This window comes from Palaemon carinicauda, chromosome 1, assembly GCF_036898095.1.
Source record: "Palaemon carinicauda isolate YSFRI2023 chromosome 1, ASM3689809v2, whole genome shotgun sequence".
NCBI classification, from domain to species: Eukaryota; Metazoa; Arthropoda; class Malacostraca; order Decapoda; family Palaemonidae; genus Palaemon; species Palaemon carinicauda.
The window spans coordinates 117,732,248-117,759,717 of record NC_090725.1 but is presented as its reverse complement, the minus strand read 5'-3'; the positions used below and the strand labels follow the sequence as shown (position 1 = coordinate 117,759,717).

Here is a 27,470-nt window from a genome sequence, read left to right as displayed (position 1 = left end):
GTGTTTATCTGTCAAAAATGATTTTCTGGAGGGTTTGAAGTGGAGAATGGCAGCTCTATGTAATATTCTTTGGATAGCATCTGTCAAAACATGAAGATCTAGTCCCCCTCTAATAATTGTTGTGTTACGTAATAGATGACGACGCACAAAATCAATGATCAATTATTCTTCTTCTCCTCGATAGTGAGTTTCGGTAAAACCTTGGCTTGCCGCTGCAATCGGTTTAGAATTCCCAATACAGCTTCCCTAATTATCCTTCATTATGCTGTTTTTTTGTGTATGTTTAATTGTCCCACAATATGTTTTGGGTATGTTGGCCTTGAGCCTATTTATGATGGAATTGCACAGTGTTAAAATTGACTTTGTCTCAGTCAGCTGACTGGGTTACTAGTTTTCAGTAAATGAAATAAGTAATTTTGTGTCTTACAACTTATGAAAGATTCTAATTTGTTCATGTTCCTAAATGAACAAAATGTTTCATAATGTTTCATGTTGTTTCTCCTTTTCCTAAATTATGTAAATATGACAATGGTTTTATTGTGAAAAGAAATTAAATCAGTGCATATAACTTAAAAAATATATTCCCGATGAAAAAGTAAAATTTGTACGATATAAGGAAAATAGTTGACAACCATTTGAGCAAAAAATCTTAAAAAAGGTAGCGATCTTTTTGCAAGATATTGTACATCTTACAATTAGTTCCAAGGTACTTTTATGTGAATAATGTAAGTCTCAATTACAGTAGTTTACTTTAGGTGTTTTAACAGCTTGGCTCTTTTAGCATAAATCAAAATTAAGGCTTATCATAAGCAAATGATTTATAACTAATAGAATACACAAAAGTTTACACAAACCCATGGCTGATAATGTAACTTCCCAATTCCAAGCCCTGCTAATTTTTCACAGCTCTAACAGAACTGTATGAGATAAATTATATAGTCACAGAACACATGATTATACTCAACAATGAATACAAATCATCAAATGGATTTACTGTAGTGGAACTTAAATTACACTTCTAATGAGAACAAAACATCATGAAATGAAGGAAGCTCTTATATTTAAAGCATTTCCCTTCTACTGCTTCTCCTTTGCATACTTTTTTCCCATAAAGGCACCTAATTCTTTGGGAACTTTATAAAAAAATTCAAAACATCTGTGTCTCATTTCACCATATCACACTTCTATTAAGAACAAAACCTCATGAAATATTGAAACACCCAGTATTTATAGCACTTTCCACTCTATTCCGTTATCCCTTGCCCACTTTCCACTCTATTCCGTTATCCCTTGCCCACTATTTTCAATTTTTCCATAAAAGTACCTTATTCTTTGGGAGCTTTATACACAATTTTAAAACCTTTTGTCTTAGTCCACAATACTGTATTTTTATCAAAATTTATAATAAAAAAAACAAAATAATAATAATAATAAAATAATAATAATAATAAAAATAATAATAATAATACTAATGGCTCTGAATATTATCAAATTCTCTCGTGCAAAACAATTTTGAATGTGAAAACTTTATTCTCAAATCAAATTAATTCTCAGCATAGCACCCATAATGTAAGAGCACATACCTGAAATCCTAGCTGCATCATGGCATCAGGTGACACTTTATGCTTCTTGCAAAAACTTTTCCCAAAAATATCGCTGTCAAGTACATCAACATGCAAGGCACTGGTGTTAGTTTCATAAGTCTGGATAGCTTTATCAATGGCTCCCTTCAAGCTTGGAGTTAGATTAAATTCTGAAATAATAATTATAAAATAAAAACTATAGAAATTCCAAGTTTAAATTGAATTAAAAAAAATAAAATATACCGTATAGAAAGTTCCAAAGTTCAAATCAAAATTAAGAAATAAAAATGTATGGAAATTATAAATTTTGTATATAAACCAAAAGAATTCAAAGACAGCATAATCAATAAAAAAGACTACTGTATACAGAAAGTATAACAATTTCTCACCAATAAAAAGACCTTTCCTTCTGAAATCCCACAAAACAAGAAATTTCAAGATCAGGCATGGGGTCATACTTATCTTAAAAATGAATTGTAACTAACCTGAACTTTGCACACTTCACTTGCACAAAAATTGCACAAAAACCTTATCTAGTACTAGTAAGTATTCTTAAGTATTAAAAATTCACATAACAGTTAACATCAACACTGGAATACTGCCACACCTTACCATGAACATTGTAGCAATGGTTGACGTTCTGGGCCCCCACGATAAAATTTAAAGGTTAATCATGAATGGCATAGGCAAGGGACACTGACAATGCACTTGAGACTGACCTTATACAGTATACATATGAACAGCACCCAAGACCCCTCTCCAACCAAGCTAGACCCAGGGAGGGCCAGGCAATGGCTGCTGACAACTCAACAGGTAGACCTATAGGATCCCCCAAAACCCCAATCCTTAGTTCGCAAGGATGGCGTGGTTGTAGTCACTATAAAAAACTATCGAGCTTGAGTGAGTCTCAAACCCCAGTCCGGCAGATTTCCAGAAAGGATAGTTTTTAATAGGCCACCTCAAACCACAAAGTAAATACAGAAAACTATGGTATACTTTTTCTATTATTGTTATAATTTTTCATAATTTTTATTACCTTTATAAATTCAAGCTTTTATAAACTCTACCAACACTTTCATAACCTTTTAAATACTTTTTAAATTAAAACTTACTTTTACTGTACACATATCCTTACATACCTTTATACCTAAATGGAAAAATTAATATTGGAATACTCACCAGTGAAGATACAAAAACTTTACTAATGATGATGGTGATAATGATTATCTGTGCAGTACAGTATTGAACTATGTAGGCTATGATGATGATGATGATGTAAATGTACTGCACAGCAATGGTGCTTCAAGGTGGGGCAATACTATCAACTTCTTCACTGTCGTCGTCCAACGTAGTAATTTCTATTTCTGATAACAGAATAGTACCCGTGTCCTCTTTTTTTTAGCGGGTGAGAAACTTACTGATTGGCCGTTGCTGACGTCTTTTCTTATGCATTCGGATATTTTCATAATCTTTCATGACTATCGACTGTATTTACAAACTGCAACGCACGAATTATCTGTAGGTTTCAATCTTTGCCTTTGACTGAAGTTCTTTTAATGTTTTTGATAGAAATGAGAAGCATTCTAGTGATAAGCAGACTTCCTTTTCTTCTCCTGGATCCTCATGCGGTGCTTCTTCCTCCTCACTTGTGGGCTTCCTCATCTTTGTCAAATCTTCATCTGTTAAATGAATTAAGTGGGCTTCCATTGGGTTATTTATATTGTTGGTCATCATACCAGTGAAGCCAACTCCTCTGAGCAATTTTGCCAGCCTCACTGCCTTACCAACTACAGAGTGGTGGATTTCACCAGGATAGAATCATTTACTGTACAATTGTTGACTGTTTCTGGCCACAATTTCTTCCAGCAGGCATTGAGTGTTTCTTTCTTCATCTCATTAATGATCTGGATATTTTGAAGACATGTTGCAATGGAGTAACCATGCCAGTACTCAGTCAGCAAATGTTATCATTCGTGCCCATAGACTGGCCCAGATGACGTAGTAAACACTGCCTTGAAATAATGAATAACTCCTGGATTCATGGGCTGAGTGAGCAATGTCGTGTTTGGCAGTAAGAATTTTACCTGCACACCCTCATACATGGGTCAATCGTGTGGCCTCCAGCTTTGTCCATTAGGAGAAGCACTTTAAAATCAAGTCCCTTTTCGGTAAGATAAAGATTGACTTCAGGGATGAAACATTGGTGAAAGCAATTCTATGTCAGTGCCTTTGTTACCCAGGCCTTTTGGCTGTGCATCCGATGCACTGGCAGCAGGGTCTAATTTTTGTTTTAGGAGGCTCTTGGGTTTATGGACTTATAAATAAGCAATGACTTCACCATAAGGCATACAGCATTTCCACACTTCATTAGAGTGAGGCAATCTTTGTAGACAGGCCTTGAATCCAGGTGTTCTGGCCTCCTCCTTCATCAAGAAAGTCAGCTATGGCATCCGTTTCTAAAAGATGCAAGTCTCACCCATATTGAAAATTTGTTCAAACAAACAATTACATTTAATTATGATGACCTGGAACATCTCATTTGCATAATCATCAGTGACTGGTTTGTCAGGAGAGGCAGCTTCTCCAGGCAGGGACATACTTTTAAACTTGCTGTGCTATTGCCTGGGCTTCTCATGTATGGTGTTGGTACCCAGTGGAATGTTCTTCTTTCTACCGCCACTTATCTGAGGGGCTAATGCAAACTATATCCTTATTGCAGGAAGTTAACATCCTTTTTCAATGTTTTATTAAAGGTGTCATCTGCTGTTGTTCTTATATTCTTTTTGTCCTTCTTGATATAGTGAATGGAAGATTCATGGATGCCATAATGACGGCCTACGTCAGCTTAGTTTGTACCTTCCTTAAACATGTCAAAAAGCTTCATCTTCTCTGCCATAGTAAGCATCTTGTGACATTTAGTTTCACTAACAGAAGCTTTAGAAAAAGCAGAATGTTTGTGTGGCATTGAAGGGCTTGAAAATAATTCACAATTTAAGTCAAAAGACAACACAATACAGATAAAGATGTGGAGCTATGTTGAGTATGCTTAGAAAGAAACTGGACTATGTGCAGAACTGAATGCTGCAGTTAGATTGAGAGTGATCCTGCGATCAGAGAAAAGCCGCGGCCAGGATACTGATCAGCATGCTCTGATTGGTTGTGTCATGTCTATCGGCTAATGGCAAGCCTTGTGCAAAATAATCTGGGTATCGTTGGATACATTTTCCAAGACTCCAAAGATTTGTTTTCTATACAGTTGTGCAATTCTTTGTTTCACCTATAGTATAGCATGCATTTTTCTTCTTTCTGACAAACTCTAAGTGTATGCATTGCGTTCATCATGAAACCTAATTTCTCTACAAAGAAAGCACAGAAAAAGTTTCATACTTCACTTATATTTTCACACCTATTTAAACATTTAGATTTCACTGTCAGTTACAAGACGTGAACCAATACTACTGTAAATGTATTTGTGATAGTATCTTAATCATTCCATTGTGATAAAACGGTACGTACTGCATACAATATAAGCACTTACTGTACTGTATGTATATACAGTATAAAGTACAGGTATGTACACATAAATACATACATAAACATACGTCTATCTCTCTCTCTCTCTCTGTGCATTCATTTTTAGACTATGTCTATGCTACAAAAAAAGAGCATGGGTCCTGGGTTACTCATTTTTTTTACTTATTATTTTCCTATATATGAGGAGTACAATCAGAACTCGCGAAGTTAGGTTATAGAGACAGTCGCGATAAGCGAAAATTCGCAAATAAATGTTATACTAGGGTGGGCTAGCTCCTAACCTAAAATGTCATTGCCCCTTGCCACAAGCAGGTGCCCGAGCTGATGATTACCACAGTAAATACTGCCTAATAGTTTTAATTTGGTTTCTACAACAGTTTATAATCATATGTGCAGTGTGCAAAACATTTCCACACATGTACACTATGTACTGGACACAATAAGGTTACAGTACATTATTGTGATAAGGTAAAGTTTACCAAGTTGTCATCATCCCCTTACTGTTCTGTATAGCAAAAGTTATTCCTATCTAGTAATAATGTACTGTAACCTAATACTCACTGATACTGTAATGTATATTACTGTAATATATGTACAGTAATATTACTACAGTACAGCAACTGTACTTACTGTAAATGTTCGGTGTTTTCGTTCAGACGACTGTAGCCTACGCCGCTACTCTACAAGCATGACGCAACTAATGTCTTGTCTATTGCGCAGTATGTTATCTATGCTTTCTTAAACAGAAATACAGCTTATTTTATACTCTAAAAACTTGAATATCCACTCTCTCTTTCTCTTGAATATTCAATTTTGTTTCGGAATCATTATTGCATTCTATAAAATTATGATTATTTCAATAGTTAATTGAGCTTTAATAAAACATACAGTACATTACTGTGTAAAAGACGACCCCATGTAAACAGCGAACCCCAAAATTTCCTTAAAAAGACGTTTTATCGTATACTCCATGTAATGGGCGGATAGCAATTTTAAGGCCAGCCTGTTGCTACATTTTGGTTATAAATATTTTATCACACATATTATAATCTCTATTCATAATAACATCTTTACTAAAAGATCTTAGTACCATTGGTTATCACTTGCATGTGTAAATGCGTTTGTTTGTTCATCATGATTGGCGATGAAACGTAGACAAAACTTTTTCTGTTTTAGGTGGCGTTTTTAAGAAAAACACGGCATAAAATTGCTCATATTTCATTTATGTTGAATTTCTAACCTATACACAGATGTGCAAATGCGTTTGTTTGTTCGTTATGAACGGCGATGGAACGTATACTAAGCAATGGTTTCGGATTTAGGTGGCGTGTTTAGCAAAAGTATGATATAAAATCAAATTTATTCAATTTAATATACAGTAAAAGCATTTCAACCAATTTAGACAAAACAGAGGACGATGACAGTGCTACTGTGCTAGTAGTGCAAATGAAAGCAACGAAGATTATCCCCAAGACGATGCTGTCCTGATGAGTTTTTTTGAACACTTTTTAATAGTTTGAATAGCAGTATTGATTTTGATGGTTTTTTATTTCAATTTTATCTAATTAATTTTTCTTTTTAACTTATTTGCATCATTGTTTCCCTGTATACCATAGTGTAGGTACCGATAACCTGCAAATTTTGAGGTTTCGGACAACTACCACAACTGCCATTTCTTGGCAAATTATGTGAACATTCCAAGTTGTCTGAAACAAGTCATCATATTAGCTGATCTGATCATGGCACCCAAAATATTTACCTTGATAAAATACACCCGAAATTTAAAATAAAAGTACATAAATGTCTTATTAAAGCACAATTAACTATTTATATAATAGCAATTTTCTAAAATGCAATAATACGTCCGACTCAAAATTGAATATTTAGAGCTGCTCTCTCTCTCTCTCTCTCTCTCTCTCTCTCTCTCTCTCTCTCTCTCTCTCTCTCTCTCTCTCTCTCTATATATATATATATACAGTATATATATATGTATATATATATATATATATATATATATATATATATATATATACATATATATATATATATTTATAAATATTCTATTTCATTTCGGAAGCATTATTCCATTTTAGAAAATTACTATCATTTAAATCTTTGTTTCTCTGCTAAGTCTCTATTGAGGCTTTATAATCAAGCACCAGAGAGCTAAAAACTATAAAATATTGTGCATTGGCGGTAGCATGCCTTAATAATAAACGGATTTTGACAAAGGAAAAATCTATTTCTGGGCGAGAGACCTGTGCCGCCCAGTGAAATGCTCCTTTAGCACCATTTCTAAGGTATATAACTGCTATATATTACCAGAGAAAAAATTGCATAGGAATGCCAGGTTGAACCCAGCTCGCTCACCTATATAAGGTGTCGATATAATACTGGGGCGTGATAATTCACAACCAGAGGTCTCGCACCATTTAGATATCTCCTCTTCAAAATCCCCGCCACAGCGAGGTGCCAATCAACACTACTACCACCCACGCCAGTGACGTCCCTCCTCATAGCACCCAAGGTTTGGGGCCCATGTTGGGAGGGAAGTCAAGGGAGGGTTCACTGGGCGGCACAGGTCTCTCGTCCAGAAATAGATTTTTCCTTCGTCAAAATCCCTTTTCTGGGCTCCGAGCTGTGCCGCCCAGTGAAATTGTACAAGAAAAATGGACCCAAAACTTGGAACAATACCTGAGGAAGTAAAATAAAATCCAAAATAACAGGTAAGAGGATAGCAAGACATAGATGATTAAGATTCACTATGTTCAGGAGGAATCACATTCCCTGCTGCCACTGTAGCAAAAATAAGGCTTCCAGAGGTTTTAAACAGTGGCGTTAAAATACTGTTGGAGACTTCAGTCGTATATTTAGTAAGTCCAGCGAAGTTCATAGTAATTAACTGAGGTAGCTACAGCTCATATATCATGGACGTGAGGGAGTGATGTAGGAATGATTCTAGGTAGCCCGTTAATGAAATACAGAATCTGCTTTCTGATTCCTTTCAGGATGATGGATCTTCATCCTCTCTAATGGATAAGGGCCCTGAGGACTGAATGGAAGATATGTTTAAGTAGGCTTCCAGAGTGTTTACTGGACATAAAGATGGGTCCTGCGGAAGTGGGACAATCTTCCAGGGGAACCGTCTGTCCTGGGGGTCCTCATTTTCGCTAAAAATCTTTTGTCAGGGGAAAGGAGTACTTCCCCTGACGAGAGAAATTCAATATGACCTGGATTTCTAGACAAGGCTGAAAGTTCTGATATTCTGGCGCCAGAAGTCAGGTTCATTAAGAACAAGGATTCCTAAACAATGGAATATAATGACAAGTCTCGTTAAGAGTGTCTGAAGCCAATTTAAGAACGTCATTCAGAAACCAGGAAACTGAGCTAGGGTGAGTTGATGGTTTCAATCTGGCGCAGGTTCTCGGGATGGATGAGAAATATGAATCTGTAAGGTCAATATTAAAACCAATAGTAAAATCTTCTTCAAGGCTGACTTAATTGTGGTAATAGTACAAGCCGCTAAGCTTGATTCAAATAAAATTCTGAAGAAGGTTACTGTCAGATTCATAGTCATCGTCTCAACCTTTGAGTCCCTTAAAAACTTGCAAGTTTCATAACAGCCGAATCATACTATCGAAGGGTGGAATCCCTCTTATCTGATCCTAAAAATAGCGTATTTGAGGATCAATATCTGCACCTCTTGAGCTGCAAATTTCATAAAGCCCATAAAGTTAGGGCATTCTGAATTTTGAGGAAGCTAACGCACTGCGAGTTGTACTACTTGTGTTAGTATTGGATTGGGGATCTGTCGAGGTGGAGACCCAGTTCCACCAGAAGGGGAAACCCGTTGTTCTTGGGCCAGATGGGGGCTACTAGAGCAACTTGGCCTTTGAAAATCCTGAGCTTGTCTAACACTTTCATCGACAGATTTATTGGTGGGAATAGGTAAATTCTCTCCCAAGTGTTCCAGACTAATGACATTGCGTCTGTGGCGTAAGCCCGAGGATCCGGGTTGGGGGCTACGTAGCACTCTAGTTTGTGGTTGGACTCTGTTGCAAACAGATCTATCTGGAGATCCGGAACCTGAGAAAGAATCCATCTGAAGGACTTTGGGTCTAGTGACCACTCCGACTCCAGCGGAGTTGTCCTCGAAAGTGCGTCCGCCACTAGCTATCTAGAACAAACCTGATATGTTGGTTTTTGGCTGGAGCCGGTTGCTTAAGGTCAAAAATACCGCCATGGCCTCTAAGACATTGATATGAAGTTGGCGGAATATTGTCGACCATAGTCCCTGGACTTTCTTGTACTGAGAGTATCCCCCCCCATCCTGTTAAGGAGGCGTCTGTGTGAATGACCAGCTTGGGGGTGGATATTGTAAGGAAACAGATTTGCCAGATTTTGACCTTTGTCCATGGTTGAAGTCTTTTCATCAGAATTGGTTGGAGTCGAGCACTTTGTCTTGATATTACTCGTTTGCCCTGGAGCGCCATACTCGGCTTATATCTTTCAGTCTGGCCTTCAGTAGTATATCTGTTACTGAGGCAAACTGGAGGGCACCCAGGATTCTCTCTTGATTTCTCCCGGAAGACAATTTGTCTTTGAGAAAACGTATTGTGTTTTCCTATATCGTTCCTCTTGGCTGTTGGGAGACACAGTGTGGGAGCATAGAACCCACTGAATCCTAGCCATTGAAACTTGTCTTTGGGACCTGACGAGATTTCCCGAAGTTGATTTGGAACCAAAACTGTTGTAAGAGATTATCACTCTGTAGTTGCTGTGAGGCAGTTCTTGCCTAGTTGAAGCCTAGAAACGGACGAAGATGCCTTGCTATCGGAAATGATAGCAAACGTCTGCAAGATCCATAGAGGAGGTGACGGCCCCACAGAGAAGCAAGGTCCGCACCTGAGAGACGGTCAGCATGTGAAACTTGTCGCATTGAATGTAAGAATTCAGAAGTGACAGGTCCAGGATTACTCTTCGCTATTCTGAGTCTTTCTTTGGCACGCTGAACAAACGACCCTGAAATTACAAGCGATTTACTTCCTTTATTGCATTCTTTTGCAATACTGTAGATCATTTTCATATAAGACTAGCTCGTCCGTTGGATGTTGATGAAAACTGGTTGGTGGAGGGGGCCTTTCTATCCAACTCCACCCCAGACCTTTGGAAATTATGCTGAAAGCCCAAATGTTGAACGTTCAACGGTTCCGAAAGATGTAAAGTCTTCCCCCTACCCGAGAACTCCCAATGATATGCTGCGGATTTACCTCCTCGGCCTCCGCGGAATTCTCGGCCTCCAGAGTAGCTGTTGCGAAAGGTTCCTCTCGAGCTAGCGCCTCTGGCGCGCTGGTAACCCTGGAAAGCACCCTGAGTTTCAAAGGTGGGGTTAAGGGCTGGGGAAGTAGCACAGGAGGTAGTTGCTACTTGGGACTGAGGAACCAGGACGTATTGCTGTTGAGGTTGACCCTTCGAGGTGAAAGGTTGACTCCCTTGTGCCACCGGGATGGTCTGAACCACCTGTTGGGACTGCCGGTTTGGAAGGAATGGAAAGATCTCAGACTCTTTCTACCTCGAGATTGGTTGCTGGCCGGTTCGTCCCCCCATCGAACCTTGAGGCTCTGATTGACCCTAGCAGCTCCGCTGACGACGGTGTTGACTAAATCCTCAGGGAATAAGTCAGGGCCCCAGACTGGGGCTTTAATGAGCTTGTTAGGCTCATGTCTGATAGTGGCCTCAGACAAGACATGCCTACAGCAACGACGTCTGGCCGCAAAGAAGTCGTAGGAATCAGACAGTAAGGATTGAAGTAATGACTTCGTCAAGACCTTAAAAGGTGGTTCCTCTTCATACATTAAAGAGGTCTTTTCTGCCATTGTAGCCGAGTTGATAGATCTACTCAGGCGCATACAGGCTTCGAACTCGAGGCATATCAGGGATTCCGGAGGCCTGGGTAGCCACTCACTGAACTGTATGGAAGCACAGTCAGCGCTTAATTTACCCGATGTGAAGGTCGCCGGGGCGTTAGTCCAGCAATCGTGATCCCCCGGGAACAGGAGGGAAGTCGGATCCGTTTCCTTCAGTTGCAGTAACAGCTTGTCCTCGTTTATTGCCTGCTGAGCAAGGTCCACTATCTTAGTGACACACGGAGTAGGGGGTTACTCATCCATTTCAAACATCGTGTACGAGCTCTTGTGAGGTGTTAACGTAGTGTTAACACACTCCCATTCATTTAAGGGCCGGACCCAGGTGGACTGAGCCTGCGCCTTCGGGTAAATTTCGGTTTCTTTGGGGACCTTGTCAAACCTTACGAGTGTCTCCTCGGTAAGGCGTGCGAAACCAGAGAAAGGGAACTGTAGACCCGGCGGGTAGGATTCAAAATCTTCTACAGGCCGGGTGCCAAACCCTTCAATGGTTAACATACCATCTTTGAAGGGAGAGTGCAAGGCCACCTTTTACGGATTGCTTCCGACGAATTCCAGGAGCTTAGAGGCATCCGGGATGATATATTGTTGCCGTTGAGGTAGCCCATAACGAATGAGACCCTGTACGAGGCTATCTGGTTTAGCCCTCTCTCAGTGAGGGTGCTAACAAGGGAACCCATTGCAATATAATATATATATACACATACATACATATATATATATATATATATATATATATATATATATATATATATACACATACCTACATATATATGGATAAACATCAACACAACATCGTGTTCAAAATAGAAATGAATTTCTACCTCATACTTGGAATCGAACGCTGGCCCTTTCTAATGAAAGGTCAGGTCGAAACCAACCATGCCACGAGAGGCCATTGCATCAATCTTGAGAGGGCTGCCGGATAGAAGGGAGCCTCTGGGGTCGTAGGTTTCAGGCCGGGCTTCGCTCTCGACCCAAGAGAGGAAGAAGCAGCTGCGGCTGAGTCTTTTGGGACTCTGGAAGATGAAATCTTAACTGGTTTGGTGATTTGGAAGACCTGTGAGTCTTTGATAGGGGCTGGCGGGTATCTTTAACTTTAGGGACAACAGGACGTGGCCTGACATCAGCCACGTGCTTCCCTGAAAACCCCTAAAAGGAAGAGACACAGGGTCTCTTTGCCCTGACACTCCAGGCGAACCCGCCAACCCAGATCTAAAGAGTCGCCAAGGTAGAAGTCTTGGAAGACTGCGAGCTCTGAAAGAGGGTATATCGTTACTAATAAACAAGGTACTGTAACTTCGTTGGGAATGTAAAATAAATAGATCGAGAATAAAAGTTTGATTCTATCAATTACAAAGGAAATAAAATGAAAATCCTAAAAGATTATATCCTAAGTTAAAATTATAGATAGTAACAACAGGGGCACCTACAGAGTGTCCCATAGTAGGGTAGTAACCCAAAAAGATCCGGGTGCTCCGAATTCTTAAAATAGACCGGTATGAAACCGGGACAAAAGGCTATGAACAAAATTTCGGACCGGTATAGTAACCGGGGAAAAAAACTTTTCATAAATTAACTGACATGTTAAAATAATTCCATAAAAAGTGAACATTATCAATGAAATAATACTGTCATAGCGAGAAATATACTATCCCGTCGCTACCGGGGAAGTATAGAATAACATAAAGATAAATAAGTATCCCATAGTAGGTCAGTAACCTAAAAAGATCTGGATGCTCCGAATTCTTAAATTAGACCGATATGAAACCGGGACAAAAGGCTATGAACAAAATTTCGGACCGGTATAGTAACCGGGGATGAACTTATCATAAATTAACTGACTTTGTTAAAACAATTCCGTAATAAGTTAAGATTATCAATGAAATAATATTGTCATAGCGAGAAATATACTATCCCGTCGCTACTTGGGAAGTATAGAATAAAATAAAGATACATGAGTATCCCATAATAGGTTAGTAACCTAAAAAGATCCGGGTGTTCCGAATTCTTAAAATAGACCGATATGAAACCGGGACAAAAGGCTATGAACAAACTCTAGGACTGGTTTAGTAACCGGGGAAAAACTTATCATAAATAAACTGACATTGTTAAAACAATTCCGTAATAAGTTAAGGCTATCAATGAAATAATATTGTCATAGCTTGAAATACACTATCCCGTCGCTACTGGGGAAGTATAGAATAAAAGACAGATACATGAGTATCCCATAATAGGTCAGTAACCTAAAAAGATCCGGGTGCTCCGGACTCTTAAAATTAGACCGATATGAAACCGGGACAAAAGGCTATGAACAAAATTTCAGACCGGTAGAGTAACCTGGGGGAAAATTTATCAAAAATTAACTGACATTGTTGAAACAATTCCGAAATAAGTTTATCAATGAAATAATATTGTCATAGCGAGGAATATACTATCCCGTCACTACCGGGGAGGTATACAGTGAACCCTCGTTTATCGCGGTAGATAGGTTCCAGACCCGGCCGCGATAGGTGAAAATCCGCGAAGTAGTGACACCATATTTACCTATTTATTTAATATGTATATTCAGACTTTTAAAACCTTCCCTTGTACGTAGTACTGTTAACAAACTACCCTTTAATGTACAGAACACTTAATGCATGTACTACAATACCCTAAACTAAAACAGGCACAAATATTAAAGGAGATTTTATATCATGCGTTTCCTAAACACGCCAAAAAGCACGATAAAAAATGGCAACCAATGTTTTGTTTACGTTTATCTCTGATCATAATGAAGAAACAAACGCATTTACATATCTGTGTATAGGTTAGTTTTTGCATCGATTATATTGATTATTCAGTACAGTATGTTGATTTTGTTATTACCAATGTTTTACTTAATTTTTCTTAGGACTTCCAAATGAAATGTTTTTCTTTATGACGCCGCCTGAAACGACGGCGTAATAAAGTACGCTCAGTAATCAAACGAAGGCATTTAACGCGCATGATGAAAGTGATAAATAATGATATTACAGTAAAAGCTTTTATAAAATATGTTATTACAAATATTATTTACCGTATCTATATAAAATCATACATACGTAGCAAAGCAGGAAAACAATTTACGAGAGAGAGAGAGAGAGAGAGAGAGAGAGAGAGAGAGAGAGAGAGAGAGAGAGAGAGAGAGAGAGAGTTGTTTTACGTACGTAAATGTAAATTAAAAAAAAAATAGCCCCATTTCATATAAAATAGGTTATTACAAATATTTTACTTTATCATATTACAGTAGTCTGTATAATACTGTAAAGTTCAGTACAGTATGTTGTTGTTATAGTCGTGGCGATGAAATTCTCAAGAAACAAAATCACGGCATTCAATTACAACAGCTGATTCATTCTCTCTCTCTCTCTCTCTCTCTCTCTCTCTCTCTCTCTCTCTCTCTCTCTCTCTCTCTCTCTCTCTCTCTCTCTCTCTCTCTCTCTTCGTGTTATACAATACTTACATATAGATGAAGAAACTAAAATTAGTTTTCTTAGTGTCAATTAAATACGAAATGAAAAAATTATGCCGAGTTTACATCCATTTCAATCGTTGCTAAAAATACGGCATCCGATTTCATCAGCAAACCACTATTTTTTGGGAAACATCATTTTATTCTAGAAAATTGCTACTCTTTAAATAGTTAATTGCACATTAAGAAAGCATGTACTTTTGTTTTTAAATTTCGGGTGTGTTTTAAAAATCGAGTATTGTTGACTTCTTTTTGTTTTACTTTTGGCTGTGATTAGATCAGCTGACGTCTAGCTGCCGCTCATTTCTTAACTTATTCAAACCGTCTACAGTATACAGTTGATATTACATAAGCACCAATGTGTTATAACCTATAAATTTTTTTTTGTTTATTACATTTAAAACAACACACACACACACACACACACACACACACACACTCTCTCTCTCTCTCTCTCTCTCTCTCTCTCTCTCTCTCTCTCTCTCTCTCTAACAAATGATATCTTTGTTGCTCCTCAAAGTTTCATTTATATTGAAAATCAATCATGATTCAATTTTCCTTACTTTCTCCTATCTCGCACCATCGGTCACATCGCGGTATTTTCAAAATTTCCGGAAAATCCGCGATATATGTACAGTATATAAATGTGTTATGAAAAAAATCCGCGAAGTGGTGAATCCGCGATGGTCGAACGGCGAAGTAGCGAGGGTTCACTGTATAGTAAAAACGGGTTTATAATAACATGCTACCTTATAATAACATGTTCCCTGGTAAACAATTCCGTAATTAGATATGATCATTCAATGAAATAATATTGTCATAGTAGGAGATATACTATCCCGTCGTTACTGGGGAAGTATAGGATAAAAATGTTATAATAACATGTTATAATAACATGCTACCTGTTGGCTCCGGGGAGACAACTATGAGAGACCCGGGGATCGTAACATGCCTACCGGGGTAGGGGGAGTCGAAAGGGGAGGGAGGAAGGGGTTCAATGGCTCCCCGCCAGCCACAAGAACCCAAACGAACACCGACAATAAATAATATAACAACAAAAATCCGCTCTCCTGTGATACCCCACGAACAAAATTTCAACTTATAGTAGAAACTAAAATAATACAGTACATAACGAAACATAACCAATACACAACTGAGTTCCCCCCGCCGACCGATGGCCAATCAGAGCGGCGGGGAAAAAAGGCTACGGCAAGGCATGAGAATGAATGTACTAGAATGAAACCCGGGTGGATGTTCTCGGTACCAACTAGTGAGTCATAAGGTATCCCAGGAAGGGATGGTATGAGGGGGGGGGGGGAGGAGGTGGTGGCAAGGCTGAGGTACGAGAGGACTCGATCCCGCCGTAATGCCAAACCACTCACACAACGTGACAGACGAGAGGAATCCCTGAATTGGGGATTATGGGGGGGGGGGGGGGGGAAGGAAGCAACGGGAACTAACCAATGAGGGGGCAGGAGGCGATCACTTGGACATGAGGGAGGACAGGAGTACCAACCTGACCGATGGAACCACATAAGTAAAACGGAATGATCATAAACGGAATGAGCAATAAAATAGTGTAAAATAATGTACAATAATGTTAAATGATGTAACACATTGAACTGGTTTATAGGCATGTGTAACTTAAAAATAAAATTAGTAAGAGAAGGACGCAAGGGAATGGCAGGGGGATAATAGCTGGTAGCCCTCCAGAGCGGGAGGAGTCGCGCTGGACAGGGATACCAACATAACTTCTACCTCGGGTAGATGCCAAACGGTAGGAAACAAATAAAATAACAACTGCCCCGCGAGAGTCCCACTCAAACTAAGCGATAACTAAACTAGATGGTAATCGCAATAACTATTACTAAGATCAATATATAATATCAATAATATAATAATATAAACCTTAATGCGGTAGCGAAACCAACTAGACCGTGCCCGAAGGCAGGCTTGCCAACCGAGTTCAAAACTATGATACGTAGTATATCATCAAAACATCAAAAACATCAAAATAATATCCAAAGCACAATGATGAGGTGTAATCGGTGAGAAAAACCTCCAAAATAAGGTTCAAAACGAAAAACAATTAGTATGGAAGACCAATTGTAATACGTTAAGGACGAGCGAAGGCGGTAGCAAGCCAGCAAGGGAGCCGCAAGCGGACTGACATAAGGAAAAAATAAAACCTCGAAAAAATTAAAATTAATGGCAATGCTACCCCCAAAAGCTCAAAACTCATAGAACTGGTACTTAACTTAGATGGGGAGACCAGGGAATCCGCCATCTGCACAAAGAAATGAGATATGAACGAAAACACCGAAGAGAAAAATATGCAAATGTTGATAAAAATATGTGCTATAAAGGAGTGTAGTCACTGGCGTGGGTGGTAGTAGTGTTGATCGGCACCTCGCTGTGGCGGGGATTTTGAAGAGGAGATATCTAAATGGTGCGAGACCTCTGGTTGTGAATTATCACGCCCCAGTATTATATCGACACCTTATATAGGTGAGCGAGCTGGGTTCAACCTGGCATTCCTATGCAATTTTTTCTCTGGTAATATATAGCAGTTATATACCTTAGAAATGGTGCTAAAGGAGCATTTCACTGGGCGGCACAGCTCGGTGCCCAGAAAAGGAGTTATTTGACCAGACAGGAGAACAATATTTGAAAAAAGGTAGAATGAAAGAATTGAAACACTTCCTTCAGAATAGATTGATCACCGAAAATCCTAAAAGACTTTCTCAATAAGCCAATGTTTTGTGCAACTGAAGAAGGCATAGACTTATGTGTTTCTCAAAAGTAAATTTGCTGTTGAGAATCACACCTAAAATTTTAAGAGAGTCATACAAAGTTAAAGAAACATTATCAATACTGAGATCCGGATGTTGAGGTGCCAATGTCCTTGACCTACTTACAATCATACTTTGAGTTTTATTAGGATTCAACTTCATACCCCATAATTTGCACCGTGCAATAATTTTAGCTAGATCTCTATTAACCCTTTCAATGCCAGTGGTGAATTTAATGAAACTTATGATATTGCAAAGTCTTTCAAGACCAAACAAACCCTCGCTTGTTGATATTTATTGGAAAGCTCACATCAAGACTTTATTTTAATACCAACTTTCTATTATTTGGAAGATTTTAAAAGAGTTAAATTTTTCAATTTTTAACTATGCCACCAATGGCAGTGAAAGGGTTAATGGATTCAGCAACCCTAGATCTACATTCAGGAGATGGAATTGATGCAGGGAGTAGCATCATTTGCATATGCAACAAGACATAAGATTATTTAACTTAACAAAAAGCAGTAACCAATGGTGACACTTATACTTCTAATATGGTGTAAAAAACTAAGGAAACTGGCAACAGTGTGGAAAAGGTCTTTTATCCCCCCCAAATAATAGAAGATATTAGATATTAAACCATATAAAAATCTTTGATACTGAAATAATTTTTCTGTTCACCAATATATACTAGGAAACTCTATCCTCAAATAACACAACAGGAGCTACTTTATCAAACTGACTACACAACCCATAAAATACACATATAAGTAGGTGCAATCAACACTATATAACTGGTTTGACATAAATGTACAACTTTTTATTCGTCCATAAAACTAATGATATACTAAACATGATATAGGAGAAAAAAAATCAGTAGGAGCAAAACGCACAACTGTTAAACTGATGCTAGAGGCGCACTTGCTGAAATTATTATTTTAGTTCCTTTTTTATTTGAAGGTAACTATGGGTTTGAACTAGCGGTTGCTTGTTTAGCGGTTGGTGTTTGTTTTTGTCATTTTTGATGTTCAAATTCATTTTGTTCTTAGTATCTTTAGTTTTTGTTATATGCTAGTTCAGTAGTTTTAACTTTAGTTTGGCTAAGCCAAGGCCATGTATAAACACAAACACCCTCCTGACTTGCTTCTTGAGCAAAAATAATAGTCAATGTGATTCCTATTATTAACCTTGCTTTGATACCCCTTTTTACCACTTTATGAACGTTCATATGAGCGTTCTGCTTGCCTAACTGGTCGGAGTTGACGTTCGGAAACTGTTGCAATAACGAGTGAGTCAACAATTGGTGACCGAAGAAGTACACAGTGAGAATGAGGAAAGGAACTCAAATTCTCGAACCATAAATTGAAGAGGTTCATAGTCAGAGATTTTTGTAGGTAAGGGAGTGGTATTGCCTCAAATAAAAATTGTATACCATTGAAATGCATTGCATTATTATATAATTGCAATATTTTTGAGAATTTAAAACTAACGTGTTCGATGGCTTATGCGTGATCTGTCAAGTCAATTTGTTTGAAGTTCGTAAAGGCTTAGATAAACTTGTGCCTTTATTATTTTTGGCTCGTAATGGTTATAGGGCTGGCTCATTGTTATCGAGATTGTTATTTTGTTTATTATGCGGGAGCTTAAACTCGATAAAATGCATATTGTTATTGGTACATTTGTTTCTTCTTAACAGTCTATCTTGTCTTTAATGACAGTTCATTTTGTAATTTAATTTAGTCATTATGTTTTTGGTTTTAGTTTTGATCTAGGCAAAGTAGATTTGTTTAGATAGATTGTTTACTTTCGTTTGGTTGGGAAAGCCTTTGTTAGTCCTTGTTTAATTTCAAGCGTTTGTGCTTATATTTTTGTAAACTTTCGGTGATTAATTTTGTAAATCTTGGTTGAATTGTAATAATTACACCGAAGCTAATGTTTATTGTCAGGATATTTGCCTAATTACCCTATAAATATAAACCCAATATTACTGGATAAGTTTGTCCATAAATATTTAGAATGTCGGGCCTTATTTAAGAGTTCCCTTTAGGCCGTAGACATTCTGCTCAGTTATTTGTTGGTTAGACTCTAAAATCAGGTTTGCTAGTTAGATTTAGAATGGTTGGCTTAACAAATTCTAAGTTCCTATAATCAGGTTCACATGCCAGTATGATAAATATCTTTGGTTTATCTTATTTTTAAGTTCTTCTCAGGATCATTAATTTAGCAATATCTTGGTTAACACACTTGCCAACCAAATGTTGGAGACCATTAAGAGGAATGTCAATAAAAGATCCAACATAAAGGGTCAAATAACCAAGGATATGAAAGCCTTAGAATCTGGTAGCAAAAATATGTCTGAATCGGAATTCGATGATGTATTGTCCTCTGCTAGGACTTATCCTTTAAATATTAGCCTGAGATTGTCTGCCTTTAAAGAAAAAAGGGATGAGCTGGATGCTATAAGGACTCGGGTCCAAAGTTCGAATCATGTAGGCAAAATTGTTAAATTACCTTTGCCCCCTATTTAGCTTGAACCTTTTACAAATAATCTTGAAAACCCTCTTGTTTATTACAATTTCAAAAACAGTTTTTGTAATGCTTTGGTTGGCATGCCCAATCTTACTGGAGTACAAAAGCTTACCTATTTAAAAGGTTACTTGTCTGGTGAGGCTCTTAGTGTGATTAAAAATATTCCTATTAGGGATGATAGTTATCAGAGAGCTTTAGATATGTTAGATACTAGCTTTTTAGATAATGACTTAATTATGGATAAGGCGTTGAATTATATACTTTGCACACCTGAAATCACCCAGTTAAATAAAGTAGAGTCTCTTGTTAGGTTAATTAGCAACAAGGTTCAGGATTTAATGGGTGTGGGAATAGACTTAACTACAAATAATTCTGGCGAACTTATTCTACTTAGTAGAGTTGTTAATAATAAATTAACTCTTAGTTTCCTTATTGAACTATCCAGGGTAGTAAACACTAATTACCTTGATTTCAATCTGTTAGTTGATAAATATCAGAGCATTATAATGAGATTGAAGATATGTTAAAGGGGGCCGGCCGGCTAATGCCAATTTTTAATGACAGGACTTTGACATTGATACCACTTAATAAGGTGACTTAGGACATCTCCAAACTGCATAGGATTTTTGCTTCTGACCTTTGGTTTTGCGAAGCCAGGATGATTTATCCTGAAAATTAGTGTTTTTCAAATTCTATCTCATCCCTTGATAATTATTACTAAGATTTGGGATTACTTCCCTATATAGTCCTGCTATAAATCTACAATAATATGAAGTTTTTTTTTTTTCTAAAAGTAATTTTTTTGCCAGATATAATTTTTTTCATTAAACCCTAAAAATCAGGGAAACAAATTAAAAGAAATATGAAAAAAAAATTGGAAAAATGGCCTAATTTCATTATTTCAAAATGTATTTCTAAGTTATATACCAAATTTCAATGCTATATCTTTAAAACTAAGGGAGACTATTGAATTTGAAGGTCAATAAGTATAGTTTTGAGATAAGGGCGTTCAAAGTTTTTCTTTGTATTTTTACAAAGACAATATTAATAAACCATGATTATTATGAATTTTATGTTCTTTTTTTTGGGTATTAATAAAAATAAAACAAAGTTATCTATCATAATCTAATCATAAATGAAGATTATTTTGCTCAATATCTTGCTTCTTTTGGCTCCTGTGAGGCCAGGCGGCTGCTCCTCTATCCACAATACTCTCTCTCTCACTACTGATATTTACCCACTTCTGAACTCTTAATAGAGTGAATTTCCTTCTTCCTTATGTTAGCAAGATGTTGAAATTGTCTTTTCCTCTTTGAAATGATAAAATTTTTGCCGAAAACAAGAAAAACAAACGTAAAAATGAGAGAATGTCAGAGGGCGTTCAAAGTTTTTGAAGGCTATTAAAAAATCCTGATTATTATGAATTTTACGTTCCTTTTTGGATATTGATTAATGAAAACAAAGATATTTATCATAATTTACTCATAAAAGAAGATCCTTTTGCTCAATATCTTGCTACTTCTGCTCGTATCAGGCAAAGCTGTCGCTTCTCCATCCACACAATACACACACACACACACACACACACACACACACACACACACACACACACACACACACACACACACACTCTCTCTCTCTCTCTCTCTCTCTCTCTCTCTCTCAAAATTCTTGCCAAAAATTAGAAAAACAAACGTAAAAATGAGTGAATGTCAGAGGTCAAACTCAGGCATGTACTCTCTCTGATGTTTGTGGTAGGACTGAAGGGCAAAAACGACTTGTGGAAGTTATACAGATTCCATTGTTAATAATTTCTTATACATTAAAATGAAATAATTATCCAAATATACGATAACAGAAGAAATAAGATATTTTCTTATAGGGAACAATGTTTATGGTTTATTGAGTTACTTTTACTAATTACCCTATAACTATGAAAGTAAGAGGAATTTTGACAAAGTATTTCGTATACGCATTCTCCATTTCCATACTAAGCTCAGTGAATTTTTTTTTCAGGATTTTGTGTTTTTCTTCCTATACCCTCATATATTAGCATTCCGGCCAGCCCCCTTAAAGGGTCAAGGGGTTAAACCCAAAACCCGGAATGATGCTTTGAATAATCCTTTTAAATCTAAACCTGATGACACTAGTAAGGTTGTTGCTGTCAAAATCAAATTGTCTGAAGATCCTAAGAGGATCCAAAATTATAAATGCAAATTTTGCCAAACTGTTGGACATTCATCATCTAAGTGTTCAAGTTATAGTAGTTTAGAAGCTAAGAAAGCTAAGGCTTTTGCTTTAGGATTGTGCCTAAGATGTTTGAATGCCAATCATAAATCTAACGAGTGTCCAGGTTTAAAAGGAGCACTGCCATACAAATGTTTTCTTTGTAATAAGGCTGAATATCATGCAGCCATGTATAACCTTAACATAAACTTAAGTGGTTCTGAAAATAAAGTATTTAATATGGCAAATAGTTCAGAGATTTTAGTTTCAATTATATCTTTGCCAGTCAGTAGAGAAAAGAAATCTGATAGGTGTAACTTCTTGCTAGATATGGGCACACAATTTAGTATAATTAATAAGGTATTTGTAGAAAGTAAACTGGGTGAATGCTTTAGTCCGCCTGTGTCCCAATTAGTATCTTACTTCGATATGCCTATAGCTGCACAAGATGGTTTCAATTATGTTGCAGACCTGACCTTTCCCAATGGACACAGAACATGGTGTTTATTTTTTGCCATGAAAGGATTCAGTTTAACTGTTAAAGTACCTAAACTGCCAAGTATCATTCAGAGTATTAATGATGATAATTTAGATGTTTCCACAGATTTTCTTAGGGTCAAGGGTGAAGACAAAGTTGCTTGGCATTACAGGTAATGATAATCTCCAATATTTTGCTCAGTTTAGTTTACAACCGGCTGTAATTCATGGTAAAGGCTGCTGGGTCATTAGGCTAGCTGATTGTTAAATTTCAGTGGGAAATGTTATGAATTTTATACCACTACAGGAAGAGCAGGATTATAGAGACAAGGTTATGAGAAATTTAGATCTGTTTAAGGTTACTCTTTCATTAGTTCTAAACCTGAAAATGAGCCACAGAGACTTTGTGAAGAACAGAAAGTTTTAAAATCTAATCCTTATGAACGTAATAAAGAGAATATCTCTAGTGGTAGCCAAAAGTGTATGAGAAGCTAGAAAGTAAGGGTATCTCAGGAAAATATGAAGAGGTATTTGACCAGCAAGAAGCATTATACATTTCAGAACCAGTAGAAAGGAGAGTACCGTGTCAGATATTTATTCCTCATCGACCTGTTATCAAAATGGATGAGTTAACCACCACAAAAATAAGGCCTGTGTTTAATTGCTCTCTGAAGGTCGGAAAAGATCCTTTGCTTAATGAAGCTGCCTTTCCAGGCATTGACCTGATGAACAATCTGTTATCTTTGTTGATCTATTTTAGAACCAACGATTACGTTATCCTTGCGGACATAATGAAGGCTTTCCTTCTAATTAGACTATCTCTTGATGAGGACAGGGACACATTTTTATTTTTTAGGCAAATTAACGGTAAATATGTCCTCTATAGGTATAATACCATAATGTTTGGTTTTGTGAGTTCCCCTTTCATATTGAATTATACTGTTAGGCACCATCTGATGGTGAACTCCCACATTGAGGTATCAATTCTAATCAAAGATAAATTTTATGTGAATAATTTGATCCTTACAACCAATAATGTTGATGAGCTTCATCATATGGTTGATAACATAAATAATGTTATGATCTCTGGAGTTTTATCCTTAAGGAAATGGTCTTATAATGATAGGTCTGTTCTTTCTCACCTAAAAGAGGATGAAAAATGTCTTTCTCCAGAGGTTAGTGTGTTAGAGTATTTATATAACAAGAAGAGCTCTAAAACTTAAGAAGGCCTCTCATAACTGCAATGCCTCAAAAAAAAGGCAGATTTTGTCATTTTTGGACTCTGTATTTGATCTAATTGGAATATTTGCCACAGTGTTGTTGCAAGGTAAACTGTTAATAAGAGAGATGTGCTAAAATTTAATTGGTTGGGATAAAAATTTAGATAGTTAACTCTTGACTTGATGGCATACGTTATGAAAAAGTTTAGAAGTAGGTAGGGTCCCCTTTAAAAGTAGGTCATTTAAAGCAGACGTTTCTGTCAAATTGTACACATTTGCTGATGCTTCTAAGGAAGCGTATGGGTGCATTATTTATGTTGTTCAGGATTAGAATTGCTCATTCTTATTCTCTAAGGAGAGAGAACTCTTCCTACATTAGAGCTGTTAGCTTCCCAATTATCCTTGAAGTGTCAGAAGACAATATTTGACTAAGGACAAATTTCTGGCTGTCAATTCAGTTCCATTACATTATTTGTAGATGGCCAAGTAGTTTTAAGTTGGATTCTTGGGAGAAAACCTCCTAAAAGGAATACTTTCGTAAATAATAGGATTAAGGAAGTAAGTCGACTGCTTGATGAACTAAAATGTAAATACAGTCGGGTATCTTTTTCCTACATTCCTTCTCTTCATAATCAAACTGACTTTTTGACCAAACCTTGTACGGCTAAGGTATTTTTGGAAGGGTTAAATTGATGGACTCAAGGTCCTCAATGGATACTTTCACTCCCTCAGGAGTGGCCTAAGGGCCAGTTAGGATGTATTCCCTCTGAAGTTAAATGTGAGTTGGTGTCACCAGTGCTTGGTCCTGCTAAGGCTGCACCTCTGGTTAACATATGTAAATTTTCTAGCTATAGTAAGTTATTTGGTGTTACAGTAAACGTTTTTACTGCCTTGTTTAAATTTAAGAAATCAAATGCTGACCCTTCTGAGGAAGCTTTTAATTATTTAGTAGAGTTGATGCAAGCATTAGCTTTTCCTGTAGAAATAAGTTACTTGGAGGATCCTAGATCCCCAACGGATGTGCCTCAGCTAGTTAATCAACTAAATTTGTTCTTGGATAAGCATGGGATTATTAGATCTAGAGGTCGTATGGACAAAAATGTTGATCTGAAGTATCGTGTAGTAAACCCCATTCTCATGTCTAAACACCACCATTTGACTAAATTGTTGATTTACTTTGCTCATTGAAAAACTATGTATATGGGTCTGCAGGCTACTCTTTACTTCCTTAGGATGCATGGGTTCTGGATATTGAAAGCCCATCAAGCCGAGCTTTATGTACTTAGGGATTGTGTAGCTTGTAAGAGGTACAATGCTGTATCATATCCTTCACCTTCTTCTATTACCGCTTCTAGGGTTAATCTGAGAGTGCCCTTTGCTCACAGAGGTGTTAATTACACTGGTCACTTATGGGTAAAGGATAAAATGGGAGAAGGGATGAAATTTTATAATCTAACTTTCACGTTTTAATACTCGCGCAGTGCACCTTGATACTCTGGACTCCATGTCTACCTCTGAGTTTATTTTGGCTTTTGTCAGGTTTGTAAATACTGTAGGTATGGAATACCGTCAGTAGTTTATTCTGACAATGCTTAATCTCTTATTCAAACTGGTAACATTATAGAAAAGCTTTTAACTTCCTCCAAGTTTGGAAAAAAGTTCAGAACTGCCACAACTGGCTATAAAACTATTCTCATGTATGCCGCATGGTACGGCGCTACATGGGAAAGGTTAATAAAAACTGTAAATTTTTTTTGCTTAAAGTCTTAGGTAGGTCAACTCCTACAACTTCTGAATTAATTACTTTTTTATCTGATACTCAAAAAATCTTGAACAACAGACTGTTAACTTATCAATCTTGTGAGAATGGGATAGACATAATTACTCCTAATAATTTTTTTAGTTGGAAGACCGGTTTCTTCCATAGTTTTAGGAGCCAGAGAACAACTCTCTGAATGGGAATATAATGAAGAGGAAGATTACTCGACCCATTTAGTTCGTCCTCAATCTCTGTGACCTCTTATATGAAGAATTTAAAGGTAGATAGCTGTCTGTCTGAGTACTTAGTAAATTTGAGAGAAAAGGATCGAGCTTCTTTACAGAATACAAAGATCTGGGAAGAAGGTGAGATAGCCTTATTGAAATTGCCCTTTAGGACAAAACCTAACCGGCCACTTGTGGCTAGTAATATTAATGTGAATGTTAAACATTTAATTCCATTGGAATTGTATTAAGAGTTAAATACAGTACTTCCAATGCAACGTCATAGGATGATTCTAATCCTGTTAAAAATGTTCAAGTTTTTGAGCCCAGTGAAGAAGCTATTTTTTCTGATATTGAAGTACAGTCTGAACCCATTAACTTTATCGGGGCCTCAAATCAGACTGAAAGTGGGAGACGTACTAGAAGGACTGCTCAAGTAAGAGCTCAAACAAGAGGTCTTGCTTCACAAGGTCTCATGTAATTTAACCTAATTTTATAAAAGTGTTATATTTCATAAAGACCTTTCATTTCCTGTTAAGATATTGAAATTATTATTTTAGTTCTTCTTTTCTTTTGAAGGTAACTATGGGTTTAAACTTGCAGTTGCTTGTTTAGTTTATTATTGGTGTTTGTTATCGTCATTTTCGATGTCCAAACGCATTTTGATTTTAGTATCTCTAGTTTTGGTTATAGGCTAGTTCAATGGTTTTAACTTTAGTTTGCCTAAGCCAAGGTCATGTATCAACACGAACACCGCAGTAATAATTTAATGTATCATATAAAGTAATATCCCTCCCTGACTTGCTACTTTGAGCAACAATAATGGTAAATATGATTCCTAATTACTTTGTTACCCCTTTTTACCACTTTATGAACGTCCATATGAGCGTTCTGTTTGCCTAAATGGTCCGAGTTGACCTCTGGAAACCGTCGCGGTAACGAGTGAGTCAACAATTGGTGACTGGAGAAGAAGTACAAAGTGAGAATGAAGAAAGGAACTTAAATTCTCAAACCTTAAATTGAAGAGGTTCATAGCCAGAGATTTTATGCAGGTAAGGAAGTGGTATTGCCTCAAATAACAATTTATACCATTGAAATACATTGCATTATTATATAATTGCAATACACTACCGTCTGACCCAGCTCATACGCTTGAATACACTTTAAACATGGTTTGTTGTTTGAACCAAGAGGGAGATGATTTGGTGAGTAAACATCTTTTTAATAATCTCATTCATCATAAAACTTGCACTTTTGAATTAATCGCTTATGATTAGAGGGTAATATTTATGGAAATACAGTAATATAATTGTACCTTTATGATGCACGGGCATAAGTCAAGTTTCCTAAACAAAGTTGATAGGTCTATATGTTAGAAATTATATAATAGACAGCTAGTGAACTCACCCAGTTTTCTTACATACTGCGATGCATCAATATTGGCTGGTTTGCTATCTGGATGAATTCGAGCTTTATGCTTCACATCTTTGACAACTTCATTGAAATAACTCATCACAGCTACACCGTCACCCCAAGCATGCTCAAAATTTAGGGCTGTCTGACCATCAGCAGTAAATATCAATGAGAAAGACTTGTCAAACCACCTGAAAAGTAAAATACAAAATATGATCATATTTTGTCTCTAATCAATTATTTGCTTGCTAAAAACACTATAATAATGAAATGAGGTATGCTAAGTTTAAGACAAC

At 37.0% G+C, this 27,470-nt stretch overlaps 1 protein-coding gene across 6 annotated transcripts in view; it reads right to left on the bottom strand.

Annotated features, from left to right (window-relative positions):
- The window catches only part of CPT2 (Carnitine palmitoyltransferase 2), a 421,879-nt gene that overhangs the window by 99,362 nt on the left and 295,047 nt on the right, over window positions 1-27,470 (bottom strand). For all 6 annotated transcript variants that reach the window (XM_068384285.1, XM_068384278.1, XM_068384301.1 and 3 more), the window contains exons 10-11: window positions 27,169-27,365; window positions 1,584-1,753 (exon numbers count right to left, since the gene is read on the bottom strand). In XM_068384285.1, coding sequence (XP_068240386.1) covers window positions 1,584-1,753; window positions 27,169-27,365 — 367 coding nt within the window. The remainder of the gene's footprint in view (window positions 1-1,583; window positions 1,754-27,168; window positions 27,366-27,470) is intronic.